The sequence below is a fragment of the Wolffia australiana genome, chromosome 8 (assembly GCF_029677425.1).
Source record: "Wolffia australiana isolate 7733 chromosome 8, ASM2967742v1".
NCBI classification, from domain to species: domain Eukaryota; kingdom Viridiplantae; phylum Streptophyta; class Magnoliopsida; order Alismatales; family Araceae; genus Wolffia; species Wolffia australiana.
This window is the reverse complement of record NC_135842.1, coordinates 5,362,535-5,381,135: the sequence shown is the minus strand read 5'-3', so window position 1 is coordinate 5,381,135 and position 18,601 is coordinate 5,362,535. Positions and strand designations below refer to the sequence as shown.

The 18,601-nt window shown below is 41.1% G+C and overlaps 1 protein-coding gene and 1 long non-coding RNA gene across 4 annotated transcripts in view; one reads left to right on the top strand and one right to left on the bottom strand.

Moving 5' to 3' along the window:
• LOC144706498 (Signal peptidase subunit) overlaps positions 1 to 5,079 on the top strand; it is a 35,948-nt gene extending 30,869 nt beyond the window's left edge. Inside the window, exons 4-7 of one of the 3 annotated variants that reach the window (XM_078579480.1) lie at positions 3,436 to 3,489; positions 3,577 to 3,663; positions 3,776 to 3,918; positions 4,901 to 5,079. In XM_078579480.1, coding sequence (XP_078435606.1) covers positions 3,436 to 3,489; positions 3,577 to 3,663; positions 3,776 to 3,901 — 267 coding nt within the window. In that variant the 3' untranslated portion in view covers positions 3,902 to 3,918; positions 4,901 to 5,079. Of the gene's footprint in view, positions 1 to 3,435; positions 3,490 to 3,576; positions 3,664 to 3,775; positions 4,099 to 4,890 lie in introns of those variants that run through there. The other 2 variants (XM_078579481.1, XM_078579479.1) reach the window with 2 other exon arrangements.
• A 6,499-nt stretch (positions 5,080 to 11,578) lies between these two features.
• On the bottom strand, positions 11,579 to 13,601 carry LOC144707029 (uncharacterized). The gene is made up of 2 exons (XR_013582386.1): positions 12,582 to 13,601; positions 11,579 to 12,154 (listed from the first exon to the last, which is right to left on the bottom strand). It is a non-coding gene; the product is annotated as an uncharacterized LOC144707029 (long non-coding RNA).
• Between the last annotated feature and the right edge of the window lie 5,000 nt (positions 13,602 to 18,601).

Sequence of the window (18,601 nt, the reverse complement as noted above, 5' to 3'; positions counted from 1 at the left end):
GAGTTCTAATCTTCCCCAAGAGGAAGTGACACAATGTGCTGAGGCATTGGGTACACCAATTGGCAGCCTTCCTATGAGATATTTGGGACTGCCATTGACCCGAGGGCGGATGAGTATGGCGGACTGGCAGCCGGTGATTGAGAAGGTCGAGCAACGGCTGGAAGGATGGTAAGCTAAAGTGCTATCCAGAGGTGGCCGGTTGGTGCTCCTGAGGTGAGTACTATCAGCGATTCTCATCTTCCATCTTTCAGTGTACAAGCTGTCAGCTGAGATTGGTCAGAAACTGGAGGGCTTTATGAGACGCTTTTTCTGGAGAGGACCTGGAAACAACCAGAGCCGAGGACTAGCACTGGCTGCATAGGATACCATCTCCAAACCCCTTAAGCTAGGTGGACTGGGTGTGCTGCACATCCAAAGCATGAATACGGCCCTAATAGCGAAATGGGTAACAAGGATCATGTAACCATGCGAGGACCAAGTCATTCAAAACTTGAGAGACAGCTACAGCGAGGGCTTAAACTGGGACGAGAAAACAGTTCCGGTCAGGGGGAAGTCACCATTCTAGCAAGGCCTCGGATAAATCTTCCCCGAAGTTTGGGGGTTCTACTCAGCCCAACTAGGCGACGGCTCTCTATTTCGCTTTTGGACAGGCCACTAGTCATCACGTAGTCCCCTGCGAGTAGCACTTCCATGGTTATTTGCGCTACCACAACGCCCCGACATCACAGTGGGGGAGTGTTGGGGCGGCACATGGAACCTGAGGTTTGTGGGCGCCCTATCAGATCTGTCGAATTTAGGGTTGATCTAATGAGAGAAGATGGCAGAAGTAGAAGAGACAAAGAAGTTCAAAGTTAATTAAAAAAGGATAACGATTACAATAGTACGTCCATTGGTTTTATAGTAGCCGTCTAACGGCTAATCCGCCAACGGCTAGTTTGACTAGCCGTTAGCCGTAGTTAGTGGGCCCGATAGAGGCTTAAGACTGGGCCCGATTTAAGCTTGGACTCTTTAGCCCATATCTTCAACAAGATCGAAGAATAGTGGACCTCTTGGATTTACAACGAGCATTGAATCAGCTTCGCACCAGATCCGACATAAAAGATGGTTGGGACTGGACCAAAGCCCTTTTTAAAGTGTGGAAAGCGTACGTGGGGGTTTGTCAGGGAAACACAGAAAACTTAGAGACTGCCTGCACATGCCAGATGATATGGCGTCTAAAGGTCCCTTTGAAAGTGAAGATCTTTGGGTGGCTCCTACTCCGTAAAATATTGGTGACCCGAGTTTTCCGTAAAAAGATGTACCCTGACGCACCGATGGAATGTGTACTGTGCTCAGAAGGCGATGAGGACTGTAACCATCTATTTTTCAGGTGCCCTTTTGCTCGTACGCTTTGGGCCACTTGAACACAGGCGGCGGTGAACACGACATCAAAAGAGACCTTCTGGGAGTCCATGCAGAGACTTGGATCCAGACAGAATTAAAAGGGGGTAGAGCGCTGACAGTGCTTTGGGGAATTTGGCGCAACAGAAACAAAGCGATATTGTGAGGTGGAACAGCCTCAACGAACTGGCTAACCCACGAGGTGGAGGGACTCATGGTGTCATGGTTCCCCCGAGCCGGGGTTGGAGGGGGACGAAGAGAAGTACTCATGTAAAGGAGCCTTTGGGCTCGAGACATGTATACGTCAGGTGGTTACCAGTCTTTTAGGGAGACCGCCTTTTTGTTTTAAAAAAAAAAAATTTAAGGTAGGGCTATCTAGCACATCACTATTCAGTTTCGAAGAGACATCATTGTTGTTGCCTTTCTCATCGTCATCCATCCTTTTGTTGAGACCTTCATCATCATTTGCTCAATAAAAGCATGGCTGAGGATGTTGTTTAATGAAATTAGTGAACTTGACGACAAATTCTTCATCATTGCCAACCCTTGGCACAATATTTGCCAATGTTATAACTCATCAATAATCAGCTTCACTAATTTACGAAGGGAAACTAGGTTTGCTGTTAGAGATGGCACATGAAGGATTCCATTGGGTCGACCAATTCTTGGAATGTTCAGACTGCCAATTCCTGCTATAGGAATCCACTATATATTGACAGCAAGGACATGCGGTGAAGTTAGTTATGATTTGTGTGAAATAAAAGAGAATTTTTCTGGGTTCTTGTGATCTGTGGCCTCAAAAGGAAGAATCCGCAATCTATGACTATGGGAAAAAACTCGGATAGATTCATACTATTGTATGACATTAAATGTTTACGAGATAAAGCGTTTGATGGGGCAATGGAGGCAGAGTTCTGGAGCTGCTTGATTTGAACAAACTCAGCTTTCAGCTTTTCTAATTCTTCGTAGGGTTTGCAGTCATCCGTCATCCGTCATCCGCCCTGACCTGAGGACATAAAACCGTACATAACCTCTCCCAGCCTTCAAGTCCGTCCTGTTCCATTCTGTCACTGGCTTCCATTACATTACTCTGATTTCATAGTTGTCCTTGGGTTGGTTCTGTCATTCATTCTGTCTACCTCTTGAACAGAGAACAAGATGAAACAGCGGGGCCCCTATAATCTATGACGGAAATACCTTCTGTTCAGACCCATTCCGTCACCCAAATGGTTCCGCGATTGGCTTCCCTTCCATCGTAGTTTCCATTGCATCACACTTGGTTTACAGTTCCCATCGGTCTGCTCTGTCATTCATTCTATCTACCCCTTGAACAGGAAACCGGACAAAACAGCATGCCCCATTGTCTATGACTGAACAGCATTCCATTGAGTTCCAGTCCTTCATCCCAAACCATTTCCCGTAGTCCATCCATGATCTCTAGTTCTTCACCCTATGGATGAACTTTGAGGTAGATTGAGCAGCTTGAGACCTCCAGCAGATATGCTAAGGATTATTTTTGCATACCAACGCCCTACCTAGTCAAGTGTGGGAGATCTATGGTGGCAGGTTTCTCTCCAGAGCCCCATGAATACCTTACATATGAATCACTCTGATAGTATGATCAAAGATCTCAGATTAATCGCTCCTCAAATATAGTGATGGTGGTAATTATATTTCATAGGAATTATATAGTATTTTATTGCTGAAAATGGGGAGTAATTCCTGGGTTGGGGACATATTTCTAGAGTGATCAATATACCTTACAAGTTTATTCGCTATCTCATGAGTATTATTTAGCATATTTATAAAGCGTTGATGGTTTATGCTAGCTCTCCTTAGAATCCCAAAGGCTTGGCAGTAGCTTGTTTTGCTTCTATACTTCAAATAGTATTTTTCCCTTTATTTTCTGTATGAGCATACTTCCATCATATTATTGTCAAATTGTCTTCAAGTTGTCTATTTTTCAACTCATTCGAAATATTAGGTGGGATTAGTTTCTATAACACCCAATCAAAACAAATCTTCGCCGTTTGTCCTCATCGCTATTCTCGGCAGGTGTTTGTCTTCGTTGCGGCGGAATATGAAACTCCCGAGAACTCCTTGAACCAAGTTAGTTCCAATGCTGATAATATTAAAAAATAATTGTTATCAGCAAGTTAATCTGTTTTTTCCCCAATTTTTAATCATGCCGAGCAGGTTTCTCTGTGGGACGGAATCATCCCGTCCAAGGAGAACGCAAAGTTTTCGGTTCACACCTCAAACAAGTACCGCTTCGTTGACCAGGCAAGAACAGTGGTTGATTCCTGTAGTTCTGTTGTTCTGAGCTGGGCCTCTGCTATTTGGGCTTTTTTTTTGCTTTTCCTTTCTGACTTCTCCTGTTCTTGCCGATCTTCAGGGAAGCAACCTTCGGGGGAAAATAATCAATTTAACCCTGCACTGGCATGTCATGCCCAAAACTGGGAAGATGTTCGCTGATAAGATTGTGGTAGCAGCTCACCACCTCCCGGGAGAATATCGATAATTGTTGAGTGCTAAAAGGTAAATTCGTTTCTATCTGTTCATTTAATAGGAGTTTAATGCTGCTGGGCATTTGATGATGGGGATGCGCATCATAAAATGTAGGTGTAGATCAATTTCTATATGTGCATCATCTGTTAGTGGTTTATAATTTAACTTGAGATTCTATAGGCAAGAGTATCTCCACATAGATTTTCCTTTTATCCAGAATTTGAAAGTTAATTTTGTTTTGACATGATAAAATTTAGGTGAAAGAGATTTCTTCAGCTCTCTTGGGTTGATAATTTTAATTTGTAATTTTGTTTAAATATATCTTTCACGTAGAATTCTCGCTGGATTTAGTGTTCTAATTCTGCCTCGACATTACAAAATTAAGCTGAGATATTATCTGAATGGTAGACTTCAGTATGTTCCAGCTTTCTTAGTGTAGACTTCAAGACAGTGACGAAAACATAAATCATATTTACCTCCAAAGAAAATGAAAATTTAACTCGGCCGGAAAGTTTTTGATATTGGGGATGTAGAAATGTAGGTTTAGAGAGAGACTTTCTTAACGTAGACCTCCCTACATTGATAATAACATTAATTTGCAGTGTAGATGACTTCTTTGACTACAGGAATTGACATCCAAAATTCTAGGTTGTGAAGAGAGATTTTTGGAAATTTGCTAATGGCTTATGGGGAATGATTCCTCAACTTATATGCGACCGCGAACTCACAAATCTTCTAGGTTTCGAGTTTAGAGAAATATTTCCCTCAGAAAAGTCTAGAGTCTGCTTAGACAGTTGTAATTTTGTTCTTAAAGAGTTTGCCATCATGCTGAAGATTTTGCCATGATGGTGATACATCACTAAAGCTATATTTCCTTTCTATACGCTATATCTCAGAAATATATGCATAACAATAAAATTAATTAGTATTATGATTTGGCTGAATAAACAGACCTTCATTTTCATTCCTATTTTATTCAATGACAAATGTATTTTACAAGAGACTTTTACAGAAATCGAAATAAAGCGCTTTCGTGAGGGGCCATCATAGAGTTGCACCAGATACTAGCTTATCAAGAAGTTATTTTCTCTTTTTCATACAATTGACCTTAAATTGATTATTTTAGTGTTGCTAATTTATTTCACATTGAAATTCGCAACTGCCGAGGTTTAATGAATATATGGTGTCGTATATCCTTTGATTTTCTTTGGAAGCAATGTACATACACAGCTTCCACCATGAGTTCTGAGACCAATTTCTGCTTTGTGAGAGATCATAAGACAATTCCTAGAACTACTATGAAAATTATATTTTCTAATATATTAACATCCGGCTTAGTATAACCTAGAGAATTTAACAACCTCTAAATAATTTAACAAACTTAACATTCTAGATTCCTTGGAAATAGTATAAAACCTTATTTTCAGTTCATTGCCATATGAGTCCTACTTATTAATTAGAACTGCCTAGACCCGAATGATGATGTAAACTTAATTACTGTGTTATAAAGTTCCACAAGGAGAAGTATTATGTTCTAATTATGTTGGATGCTTTGGCACATGTGGTAAATAAGGCATTTGATGCATGACAAACATGCACAATTATCTATTATGTTGTATATATTTTAATTGGAGACAGTTTCAACAGAGCTCATACATTTTAATATAAAAAATGAATAACCTCCCCTAATAAACAATGGTTTACTAAAATCCAATTATAACATTATCTGTATACAGCACAGCTATGTATACTATAATTTTTTTTAGAAATGTATATTTTCTTATTGGAAAAAACACAGTGCCCGGTGTGACCGACCCAAGGGTTACGCACCTAGGTTGCTCCAGCTGTGCCTAGATGCTGGCCAGGGGGGGGGGGTTTATATATGTAAGATTGAGTGTTTATATATGTCAAAGTGGAGACCTCAGGTGCCAGCAGATCATTCTTGTCCCTCAGACTTGGTGATGCGTGGAGCAGGTGAAATATACATTGATGAATAATATTCATGATGAATTCAGTATACAACGGATACCAAATGGTTTGAGTAATTTTAATTTTATTAATAATTTTGAACTCAAATATTTGGCACTTGGTCTTAGTCCATTGTTATGTGTCAGATTAATTACAAAGTAGCATAAATCATTATCCCTCACTTCAATCCATATGTTTTCATTCTTTTTTAATTTAGGGAAATGTGCAGACATATCTTGAACAGTTGCAACATCCAACTAAGATTTGTGTCCCTTTTTCGGATCATATTGTTTTTGGAGATTTTAGATGATTCTAACTTGACCCAGATTTAGATAAGAGATTTTATTAAATTAATCTTTTTTGTTTCCTAGCTAACTTATAAATAATATATGAGTGACCAGAGTGTAAAACGAAAATACACTTAATATAAAAACTGATTTGTTGCTAATCATCTTCTTGTGATTTGTAGTTTCATCAACTTGTAAGACATGAAAATAAAACAGGGGTGAGAGTATCTATTGATATTTTAGAGCTTTTCAGTATTTTGTCAATATTCTTAGATATCATTAGTCTTATTAAATAGGAATTCAAACTGAAAGTCTCATCCTACATTCGATTAGCATTATTAAAGTGTAGTGATTGTATATTATTATATTATTATATAGTTTAAGGTGGACTTGAAAATTTCCCAACGTCAAGTTATTTCTATCAATTTAATTTTCCTTTTCAATAAGGATAATATCAGTTTAATTAAGATATTAGAGGGAGATAGTGACAGTAAGCTCTTAAGAAAAGGAAGTATCAATAATAAGAGGAAACAATACAAGCTATCTTATTTTTATCCTCTGATTGTAACAAGTTTTTGATCTACTATACACATTTATTAAATTTAAACATCGAATTAAAAAATATTGATGTCAAAACCTTGAGATTTTCATGTAGTTTTACCTTTATTACAGATTAAATGAATATTTTAACCATTTTTTATGTTACTTAAAAAATAAGTGATTAACTGAACCATTACTACTTTTAACGTATACATAATACCCTATGTATGTGTAAGGACTGTGTAACGCCCATCCTGGTCCAAAAAACTCACAAAGTGGTCAACCGATGAGCAAATTCTGTCTCCTTCGACCCCATTACCATATATTTCAATTTTACTTGCGGCAACAGATGATGTGATGTGATATGATTCCTTTCATCTCTTAACCATATAATGTGATTCTTGTGGCAACAGATGCTTCACTTTGTTAGCTATCCATGCACGGTATCAACGTATTATTTGGTTTCCATTTGACTCTATCATTCAGCTTTGACCACCGGATCCTCATGCAAATCATGAATTTCTAGACGCAACTTACAGAAGCTTGTTCTCTGTGATTTTATTTCTAATCCTCAAGTTTTAGGTATCATTAAAGCCGTCCCTAAGTTATCTTTCCATTTCCACTGATTTCATTCAATTCTAAAAAGGTTTGATCCCTGAATTTTTTGTTTGACCAAGACATCCCTCTGCGTGTAGTGATTTTGAGAACTGGACTTTGACTGGTCATATCTTTGTGGTCAAACATCAATTTTCTTGGATTTTAGTACCAATTTTGTAAAATTTGGATAATATTAACCCTCAACCGGGCGTTGACGTTTTGCTCTTTACTGTCAGCTCATTGGGTCAAATTTAGACTTTGGACGAAATTAAGGTCCTCAAAGACTATCTCGACATTTTCCTCCCATTTCTCTCTAGAAATTCCAAAAATTAGATTAGTTCACCAAGTAAACTTAGGAAAGTGAACACACTTAAAGTCAAACCTTAATTCCTTGTGGATTCGACCCGTACTCTTGCTATACTAATGTTTAGAATTATAGTCTGAGTTGGAAAATGCATACCTAGTTGCCTATTTCAGTCATCTAGTTGTGTGGTTTTTTATGGACGACCTGACACCACCCATCCCAGACTTAAGGTAGGTCAACAATTTTGGTAGATGGTCTCAATTCATTAAGACAAGATCCACTGGAGCGATGGATGTTTTAATGAATATTAATGCTTTGATTTGTTCACAATACCTGATTGATTTTATGTGGTGTTTCCTTCAGTACTTCAGAGAATGATAATCGACGGGGTCAACCAACAAGCCTAGATGGACTCAACATCTTAAAGAAAGTGGTGAGATTAAGCTATAAGTAGTATAAATTATGTCTTACCTAAATGGCACTTGATAGGTATAGCATCATTTACATATATGAATCATATATGTTCTACTATGTAGAGTTAGATTACTCTTTACAAATTAGGTTACCTAATTACCATAATATAGTTATCATGATTCCTTTATTTAAACAGGATAAATAAGGAATTATATATTTATTAATATGAAGATTAAAGGGATCGATAAATACTTATATATCTTTCTTAAGAGAGTTTGTTGAGTTTATGATATAATTAATTAGCTTGCTAGATAGGGAGAGAGGTTAAAAGAGAATAAAGGGGCTAGTAAGGGTAATTAAGGAGTATTTGTATGATCATAATATGACTACACTGGAAGGCTACGACTTATATAGGTTTAGTAGTTATTATATAGTTATATAGATGTATTTATATTTTTCGTAGATTTTTATAATTTTTATATCTGAAGTTCAAGAGAATCAAGGGTAATTCTGTCAACACCGGGAGGTGTTCGACAGAATGCCCGATAGAGACCAAAATCAGAGGTGTATTTTTATATTTTGATATATATATATATATATACTTTTTATAAGTTTTCTATAAGGTAAATCGAAAGGGCCTTATATAAATTGATGTGTGTTTCTCGAATACACACTAGGTGTTTGATGAAATTCCATAACGAAGCCGCAATGCTAGAACATGATGAAATCAATCTAAACTTGCTATTTTTACCAACGGTATGAAAACAAACATTAATGGATTCAAGATCTACCCAAGAATGTTGAAGAACTCACCTGTATTGCCCTGATTCAGGTGGTCAGAGATTGGGGGCGCCGATCCCCACCCTCTGACCTTGGTGTGCTTCTCCTCCCGCCTTCCTCTTTGCTGGCCTGAATCCAAGGAATTTCAGCACTCCTTAGGCGCATCCTGGGAAAAATTGGAGACTTATGGGAAGTGTCACGACACTCCTCGAGCTCATCTCGCCACAGGATGGGTCTCCCACTGCGGCTATGCTTTTTTCATTTGAAGCTTTGGAATTAGGGGCCTTCGAGCCCCTTCAATGGCTTGGGAAGGACCTCCTCGGGTGTTGATCCAGCAGGATGGCCTTGGGGGTCCTCCCTGGCCGTCAAATGCCATGGTGGCCCCCCCTTTGTCGAAAATCGTCATTTGACGTCAACGTCGATGGCCAGGGGCGGGGATGGACGAAACTGCCCCTACCCGTCTAATCCCCCTCATAAAGGGTTCAACGGCTACGATCAAATCTCAGCCATGTACCCTTTTTAACTTTGGTGCACCTGATCAGTCATCAGCCTTGTCAACATGCTACGCGAACATGCCCATCAGCATGCCTTCTCCGTGATTTGTCCTTCGGAGGGTCCAGCAATCCATGTTGGCCGTCATGGCCAATAAGAAGGCCTGAAAAATAAAGAAAAAAAATTAAATAAAACAAGGCAGAACTCACCGTCTGATCTTGTTCAGGAAGATTAGACAGATGATATCATATACGTCTATTCAAAACAGTGCGAAATGACATGGGCTTCGGGCTGAGTAGGTGTGAAGCCCAGTCACACTTTCTTTTAATTTTTTGAAATATCACGGTCCGTTGGGCCGCAATTCTTTTGTTCCTTCAAGGCCCGGGCCAATGCAGAGATGAAAAGAACAAGCAATTTTAATCCAATGTCGGATTATTTTAAATCAAAATAAAATATTGACTGATATCATAGATCAAAATAAAAAAACTTTCCTTCTATCGTGCATGCATGAATCTCTCTATTGGGCTTCATTGAGCCCACTGTTGGGCTTTTGGTGGGCTCCTTGGTAGTGGCTGATCCTGTGCCAGATGGCGGCCCTTTGGTGGCCGTCGGTGGGCTCGAGCGCCATGCGTTCGCCTGTCTGATTCACTTTGGCTGCGCCCTAGCCGGCCACATAAAACCTTAACTTTTTCGTTTTTTAGATATGTATATATTCTCTCTCTATCTTTCTTTATTTTACGTCTTCCTTAAGTTTTGATTTCCTCTGTGAAAAAGCATAGATTGACATACTAAACAACATTAACCTCAAGTACACTAACATTGTTTCAAACAAATTTTTACTAAAAAATACTTGGACTTGTAATATATATATATTACAATAAATGCATCGTTTTATCGCAAACTCTTTTTGATGCATGAGATGGAAATTCTTATAAAGTTCAAGGTAATACATATAAAATGATCCCAAAAATGACTTTAACATGTGTATGATTTATCAATAGGTACAGTGCACTAATCATGTTTTCATAAACATGAAATTTATCAGAAAACATCAAACAGAACAAAGAAAACACCCGCTGTCATGGCCCGACTGGTTCTTTGGTAGTCCAAACTTATCCACTGCGCGGATAACCTTTGGAACCTCAGAAACACTAAGGTTCTGATTTCATTTTCATATATGACTTATATATGTTTTAATATGTGGAGTAAGAATAATCTAACAAATTAGGTTACCTAATTACCATTATATAGTTATAATGATTCCTTTGTTTTAACCTTTCTGATCTTAAATGTATATCTATTATCATATACTTTTCAAATTGAATATTATATGTTATCCTATATCTTTACATCTTTTGAATTACTTTATGAACATTAGTATGTTTATTTATAAGCAAAACGATTAATATTGTTACACGCATAAGTACATTATTAACTATACATATTCTTTATGCACATTTATGGGATTTTTATATTCTATATGTTAGCAAACTTAGATCCCAAATGTTTCAGTTAACTGAAATTTTAATAGAAGTTTCTATATATGGCAAGGACGATATTATAGAACCTTTAAAGATGCAAAACACATGATTGAAAAGGTTGGAAGAAAATATTTAAGGCAAGGACGATATTATTGAACCTTTAAAGATTCAAAACACGTGATTGAAAAGTGACGGGACTAAAATTTGAGGTCGTTAAACACAAATTTAACCGTCAAACAAAGTAAAAGATGACATGGATAAATGAATGAATAAAACGAACTATAGTGATGAGTCGAGGTCGAATCCACGGGGAAATAGGTGTTTTCAGATAAGATCTGCACGTACGAGGAACAATTTCATAGAATTGAATGACAAACTGAGAGAAGAATGACAAATAGATGGTGAAAACACGAAGGGACACGCGATATCTATCTGACAGATCCAAAATTGTCAGAATCGGATTAGTATTGGATGAGAAATATCAAATATAGAAGGTTGGAATTAGATTTCAAGGGTTTTGTGATTTTCAAACTAAAATTTAAAAAGTAAAAAAAATTAAACCTAATTAAACAACCATTTTGACGAAACACGTAGGAACTAACCTTGAACGCGCGAATTGGTCGATCAGAATGTGTCGGATCGAGTTGTTTCTCACCGCGAAGTCCTTGATTCAAGTCCTGGCATTTTGTCGAGCACGTGGCGTCCAGTACTCTCCTGTTGATTTTCCGTGGTGGATCTCACCGTCGACATGTACTCGTGGCTCCTTGGCAGTGGACCTCACTGTCAGGGCCACAATCAGTGACCGGGAGCTCTCTTCCCCTCCAGAATTGCACAGAAAAACCCTCCAGAAGGATTTTTTTTCAAAAGAAATAAAGATGCATGGTTCTGTTTGTTTGCCCCTGTTACGGGTGATCGTGGCCTCTCCTGACCGTCCGATCACCCTTAAGTGGGGGGCGATTGGCCAAGATTAGGCCGCGTCACCCACAAACAAAAAGGGGAAAGAGAGGAGAAAGAAATTGAGGAGAGAGAAAAATTAGGGTAGGAGAGAGGAGGAAGAGCCACAGCCTCCCCCTGCCGACAGCTGCCGCTGCAGCTTGTCAGCGCCCGCCGCCGCCGCGTGCCGCCGCCCGTCACGCTACCTGCCATCATGGAAGTGACCGCCATCGTGCCGCAGTCACTGTCGCATCGCGCGGTCGCCGCTGTCGCATCACGTGGCACCCATCGCGTCGAGGCTTTGCAGCTGCCATAGCTGCCACCTCCGCCGACGCTTGGACCATCGCCGCCTCCTCAGCCGCCGCCGCCGCCTCCTCAACTGCCATTGGCACCTTCTCTGTTTGTGGGGACTCTGCTTGTGGGCCTGAGGCCGGCTCGGCCCGGGGCTAAACGTGCAGCTTGGCCTGGGGCTGAGCACGTTGATGTAATACGATCGGCCGGGATCGATCGGCTCGTATTACGCCACAGGGATATGATGGATGAGTCGTGAAATGCAATTCGTCGGATGATAATAGAGGTGAATGAACAGTAAGGACATCAACGAACGAGAGTGTAAGTTCACGTTGATCGGTGAGGAGAGAGTGATCCGAGGATCAAACTCCCAATGACCCGTGAGACCAACTAGACGTCTAGCTAGTGAGGAACGTGTTACGGCTCAGAAATGTCCGGCGTCTAGATCAGGCACCTACCCTTCAACCTCAAGAACTCCTACATTCGACGAGGGTGGCTATCCTACCAGAGATTTAGATGTAAGACGCGGCAGCGGACGAGATAGCAGGCGACAAGACTGCAGAAGATAATAATGCCGGTAGAAATGGAGGGGAGACGAGAAGGTACCTGGAGAGTGCTAGTCCACGGAGTTCGGCGAGGGAACAACGGACACAGCAGATCAGTAGTCCTTTAGGAGTGTGGACAAGCGTCGGCCTCGGCAGGTTCACAGGGGTAACGAAGCATGCATAGCCGAGAGTGGGGCGTATGGCGTTCCGACGCTGGCGTGAGGACGCGGACGCAGGCACGAGACGGAGGCAGGAACGGAAACCAGCGGTAACGCACACGGGCAGGCGCGGTCTGGCGTGGTGCGCGCTGCGGCCGATCCGCACAGGCGCCCGATCACCGGCTTGTTCGCGCGGGCGGAAATTCCTGCCGCGTTCGCGCGCGGGAGGTGGGCGCACCAGCGCGACGGCGGGTCAGCACCGGCGGGAAACGCGGGGCCCGGCGGAGTCGGGCAGGCCTCGGCGAGCGAAGTCAAGCAGGTGGAGCGACTGTCATCGGCGGGAGCGATCCTTGGCAAGGTGAACGGTCCGGGAACGGCGGAGGAGGGCGAAGGAATGGATGGCGGAGGCGGAGGATGGCAAGTGAGGTCTACGTCAGGGAAGATAGCGGTGAACGGGGGAGGGCGTGGGCGATGGGACAAGAAACGTAGATGGATCAAGGGACGAAGGTGGGGGGGGGGGCGGGGGCGGCAGATCAAGAAACGGGGAAAAGAGGGCGTTGGCAGTTCAAGAAAGGACGGAAGGGAATGAGGGCGGCGGCAGGGCGTGGAACAACAGGGACGATAAGGTGCGGTGAGGGGGACAGGGAGGAAGGAGAGAGGTCGATGACAGGGTGGTGAAGGGTGGCAGATGATGGGGGAAGGAGATGGCCAAGAAAGAAGATTCTTGACCTGTGTCTGCCAAGAACCCACCAAGAATGGTTGATCCTTGACAAATCTGGGCGAGCTTCCTCGGTGGAGCGAATATCCCAGGTCGGTGACGCGTAGCTGTCGATCTTGAGCCTCCAAGAACCTCCAGAGTGATCTCTACGAAGGTCTGCTCGGCTCTTGACGGTGGCAACTTTTCGAATTCTTTACTCGTACCGGAGTGATCTCTACGGCACGCTTAGTCACGTTACTGATAACACCCTAATTTCTGTGTTTATTTCATGATTTTAGCATGATTTTATGCATTTAAAGAGCTTAAAATTAGGCTGTTACCATATATTTACATGAAAATAATGTTTTCAAGTAATCTCTGTTTTTTCATAATTTTCTGTTAATTATATGAATTTTTAAGGATTTATTGAAGCTCGAAATAATTATTTTTGAATGAAAATGACATATTTAATATTTTATTTTGGCATTTATCAGCATGGGAATGAATCAGGGAATTTTATAGAATTTTTTACGAATTTTTAGGATTTTTCTGGGATTTATTTCAAGAGGAAATGCATTTACTATAAGAAAAAAGGCATATTTATAATAGAAAAAATGTATTTTTACAATTTCTGAACTTTCCGGGCCCTTTTTGCAACGTTTCGTCGCAAAAAACGCTGAAAACAGCTCTCGGTCGCCATTGCAGGCGTAAAGATCTAATTTAAAAGAGTTCAGGGTTTAATTGTAATTGTATAATTAATTGTTTTAATATTTTAGAGAAAAGCGGAGGAGAGAGAATGCGAGAAGGGGTGTATATTTCTAAATATTCTTTGGGCGGCGTCGGATTGCAAGAGATTATGTTGTAAGGGACGTTGCTAAAAAAAACTGCCCAAGTCCATTCCACGTGCCGACGTGGCGCAACGAGAGCCGTCCAATGGTGTCACGCGCATGTCAGCTGCAAGAGGTAAGTTCACCGCCCGCGCTGCGCGTACAACGCGCGCGCACAGGCGGTGACGTGGCAAAAATGGAGTGGAAGAAATTAGTGAAAAACACACGTTTACGTGCTTGGCGTTATGTATGCAAAACCCGCACTTGTGAATTCTAATTGTTTTCTTTTTCTCTCGCCAGGGGTACGTGGCGCGACGGGAGAGTGCCCGCCAAAGAGATTTGAAATGCTGCCGCCAATGAGGCGTCAACACGTCATTGCGTGTATTAATAAATAAATCAATTTTTAATCCAATGGATTAAATTGATTTAAAATTGATTTATTAATAACTTTGGATCCTGAAGTCCGATTGAGATGATTTTTTATGGATCTGTTCGTCTTGATCCCCTCTTTCTATCTGTATGGTTGGATTATTCAGATTCAGCCTACATTGATAGACAAACATTAATTACTATACGGGGGTAAAATGGTGATTTTCACCATGTAACCTAACTATAAAAGCTGAATTTCGAGAGGGAGAGCTCATTCTTGATGGTTCTCTATCACAGCTGCAAGACATAGACGAGTCCCACCCTGGATCAAGTTATCTGGTACTTTTTCCTTGATTGTATTTGGATTTGTGCATTTTGAATGAGATTAGTTCAATTTCTTGTTTCTTCTTCTTGGTTTTGATCTGAAATTCTAAATCGCTTGGCTTGAGCGGCATGTACAAGCCCTGATTAGGATTGAGAGGAGAATTTGAGGGATTCAACTAAGCATTCAACTGCATTCCAAAGAAAAACTCTAAAAAAATTAGTTTTAATTCTTAGGAGATTAAGTTACCCCCATTTCAGTTCTGAATTATCAAAGTTGCAGAAACAAACCAAACTCAAATTAAAAATTCCCTTTTAACCTCTCTAATTGACCTCTTGGATCCTTTTATTAGGATCAAAGAAGCCAATTTAGAGCTCCATATTTCTTCTATTCATCTCAACTCTTCTACCCCCCTTTCTAAATTCTCATCTAATTAGGGTGACTTGGTCCTCATTGAAGATCAAATTCAGTTTAATTAGAGTGAAACGACCAATACAATCACCAAATCGAATTCCTTACTAGCTTCCCTTGGATGACACTCGTACTTATCACTATACGTCTTAAGTGGAGTTCTTATAAATTTTATTGCATAAGCCAAAATCCACAACGACAAGGGCTTAAAATTGCATAGTTTTTACCCCTATTTTCGGTTTATCAGCTACCCACAGAGTAATCTCGATGTGGGGATCGTGGGCTCTACACCACGGAGTGGTCTCGACGTGGTTGAGACTAGCCAAGTCTCCTACGCTACTTCCTATGGTAGGGGAGACACAAGCTTGAAATTTTCAACAAATGACTCCAAAGGTCCCTTGGGCATGCCATCCCCTTATATAGTGAGGATGGGTGCCAAGTGAACGTGGGAGGGGACGAACCGTCATGAGACGTGGTTCGGCCTCTCCTTACAATTCGAAAGACAAACATAAAGAGTAAAAAAGGAAAACGACGAGGAGGGGGCCCAACAACACTAGCCCAATCCACAAATCCGAAAATACCGAAAATACGACAAACATGAAATGAACAAAAGTAAAAATAGAAGTTCTTACGTGGGGTACTTGAACCCCAGATGGCGCGCGTCGACTCGAGCCGCTCGACGTGGTTGCTGGCGTCCCTTCGTGCCGTCGTCCCGATGGTCCTCCATCACACGTGGCTCTGCCCGCCCATGGGGCTGAGCACACGGCTCTGCCTGCGGGGCTGAGTGCGGGGCTCTGCCCTCCCGCGGGGCTGAGCGCATGGCTCTGCCCTGCCGCTGGGCTGAGCGTGTGGCTCTGCCCACCCACGGGGCTGAGCGCACAGTTCTGCCCGCCCGCGAGGCTGAGCGCGCGGCTCTACCCACCTGGTTGAGAGCGAAGTTTTGCCTGTTGAGCTGAGCATACGGCTCTTCCCCGAGGGCTGAGCGCACAGTTCTGCCCGCCCGAGAGGCTGAGCGCGCGGCTCTACCCACCTGGTTGAGAGCGAAGTTTTGCCTGTTGAGTTGAGCATACGGCTCTTCCCCGAGGGCTGAGCGCACAGTTCTGCCCGCCCGCGAGGCTGAGCGCGCGGCTCTACCCACCTGGTTGAGAGTGAAGTTTTGCCTGTTGGGCTGAGCATACGGCTCTTCCCCGAGGGCTGAGCGTGCAGCTCTTCTTGTTGGGCTGAGAGAGCGGTTCTGCCCGCAGGGCTGAGCTTGTAGTTCCGCCCGCCCGCCCGTGGGGCTGAGCGCACAGCTCTACCTGCCTGGTTGAGAGCAGAGTTATGCTTGCTAGGCTGAGCATGCGGCTCTGCCCGGGATGCTGAGCGCGCAGCTCTGCTTGCTGGGCTGAGAGTGTGGTTCTGCCTGCAGGGCTGAGCTTCCGTCGTTGGCACTCCTCTGTCGGAGCCGTCCGTAGTGTTTTTCCTCGCATGGTGCCATCTCAAGCAAAGTCAGACAACTTGGCACACTAGTATTGAAATGGTGTCACACTTGACATAAAATGACCGAGAGGCATAAAATGACTTAACCTTCTCCTTGAAACCATTAAACTCCAAAAAAAATGATTAATTCACAAAGGTTTGACCTTAAGACGGTCAAACCTGTAAATCACATCATGTAAACTATAAATTCATGAATGTAAGTAAACAGGTGATGAAATGGAATGAATGCTTAAACGATGAAAATGTCAGATAACGTGCAGCAAATTCGTACAAGTAATGTGTTAATATTGGTTATAAAAGGCATTAATGCATATCATGATAGCATGTTATCAAAAAGGTTGGAAGAAAATTTGAAGGCAAGGACGATATTATTGAACCTTTAAATATTCAAAACACATGATTAAAAAGGTTGGAAGAAAAGGATGGCAAGACGTAGAAAAGCGTACCATATTTTTTTAGTCTAAGAACTCCTCTCTATTATACTTCAGCTGTCCAAGGTCTTCTAAGCTTATACATGAATATTTTTCCAACAGCTTCACAAGATATGGAGCTAAAAATAGGCTTCTCCATGATATCCTAACTGGTTCCACAGTTTCAAATATATGAAATAAATATATTTTTATCTGAAATATATATATCTCTATGATTATTGCTTAGTCATATTCTAGTTGTTGGCTATTGAATTTCTTTTAATTACATTGTTATTAATATTTGAAGAAGGTCATAGGTAACCCGGTGAAGGTAAACCATCTTACGTAAACCAGATAAAATTCATCCCATTGTTAGAAAAATTTGTTAAGGTCAAGCCAACCTTGGTCAAATCACCCTTGCTAAACCCAGTTAGTAGGGCAACTCACTCAAGGTCAAACTGATAAAAAGGTCAACTCGGTCAAAGCCAAACTCCATCAAAGATCACATCTGTCAAAAGTCACCTCAGCTGAGGGTTAACTCAGTCAAATATATAAAGTTAAGTGTCTATTGACAGTATAAAAAATAATAATATGCATCAATTAAATACTCATCAAATATAAATGCAATAAAATTAAGTACAGCAATCAGTCGAGATCGAATCCATGAGGAATTGGATATTATAAAGATGAATTTTTGGATACTTAAAAATATTCTGGAAATAAGAGGACAAAATGGTGTCAATAAATATGAGATTAATTCTTGAAAGAGGAGAGAGCGAGCTTTTCGATAGGTTCTGAATCATGCAAATTAATACGGAATATGTATGTATATATATTAAATTAATACGGATATATGTGAGTATTTGGATTAACTCAGTATATAAACATTAAGCCTATTCAAATAGACTTTGGGGGTTAACTTTAAGGCTATAAGGCCTGAGTCAAAAGAGGCCAAGCATTGTCGCTCTGTCGAAGACATTGGGGATCAAGGAAGACAGGTTAATAAATATTGTGTCTTCTTTCGATCTTTGTTATGCTTTTTTAAAAGTTTTTTTTACTGGGAAGGCATTCATACAAACTTTGTTAAGGCTCATTGTGATGTCAGGCCCACTATTCTCGAAAAGGATGAAGGACTAGCTAAGTTGTAGAAAATAATTAAGTGGCTCTATCATTCACTCTATAGGTACACAATATATCACATAGTTAATTATATTATACTGATTAAATTTTGAAGAAAATTATCCTTACCAGGAATTAATTATTTCCGTACAAACCTACCAAAATATTCAAACAAACAATGATTCATCAATACTCAATAATTTATCTTTAGTCTAGAATTTTCTAGTTAAATCAAGGTTAAAATAAGAAAACATGTTATTATGGAATCCTACCATATCAGAAATATTAA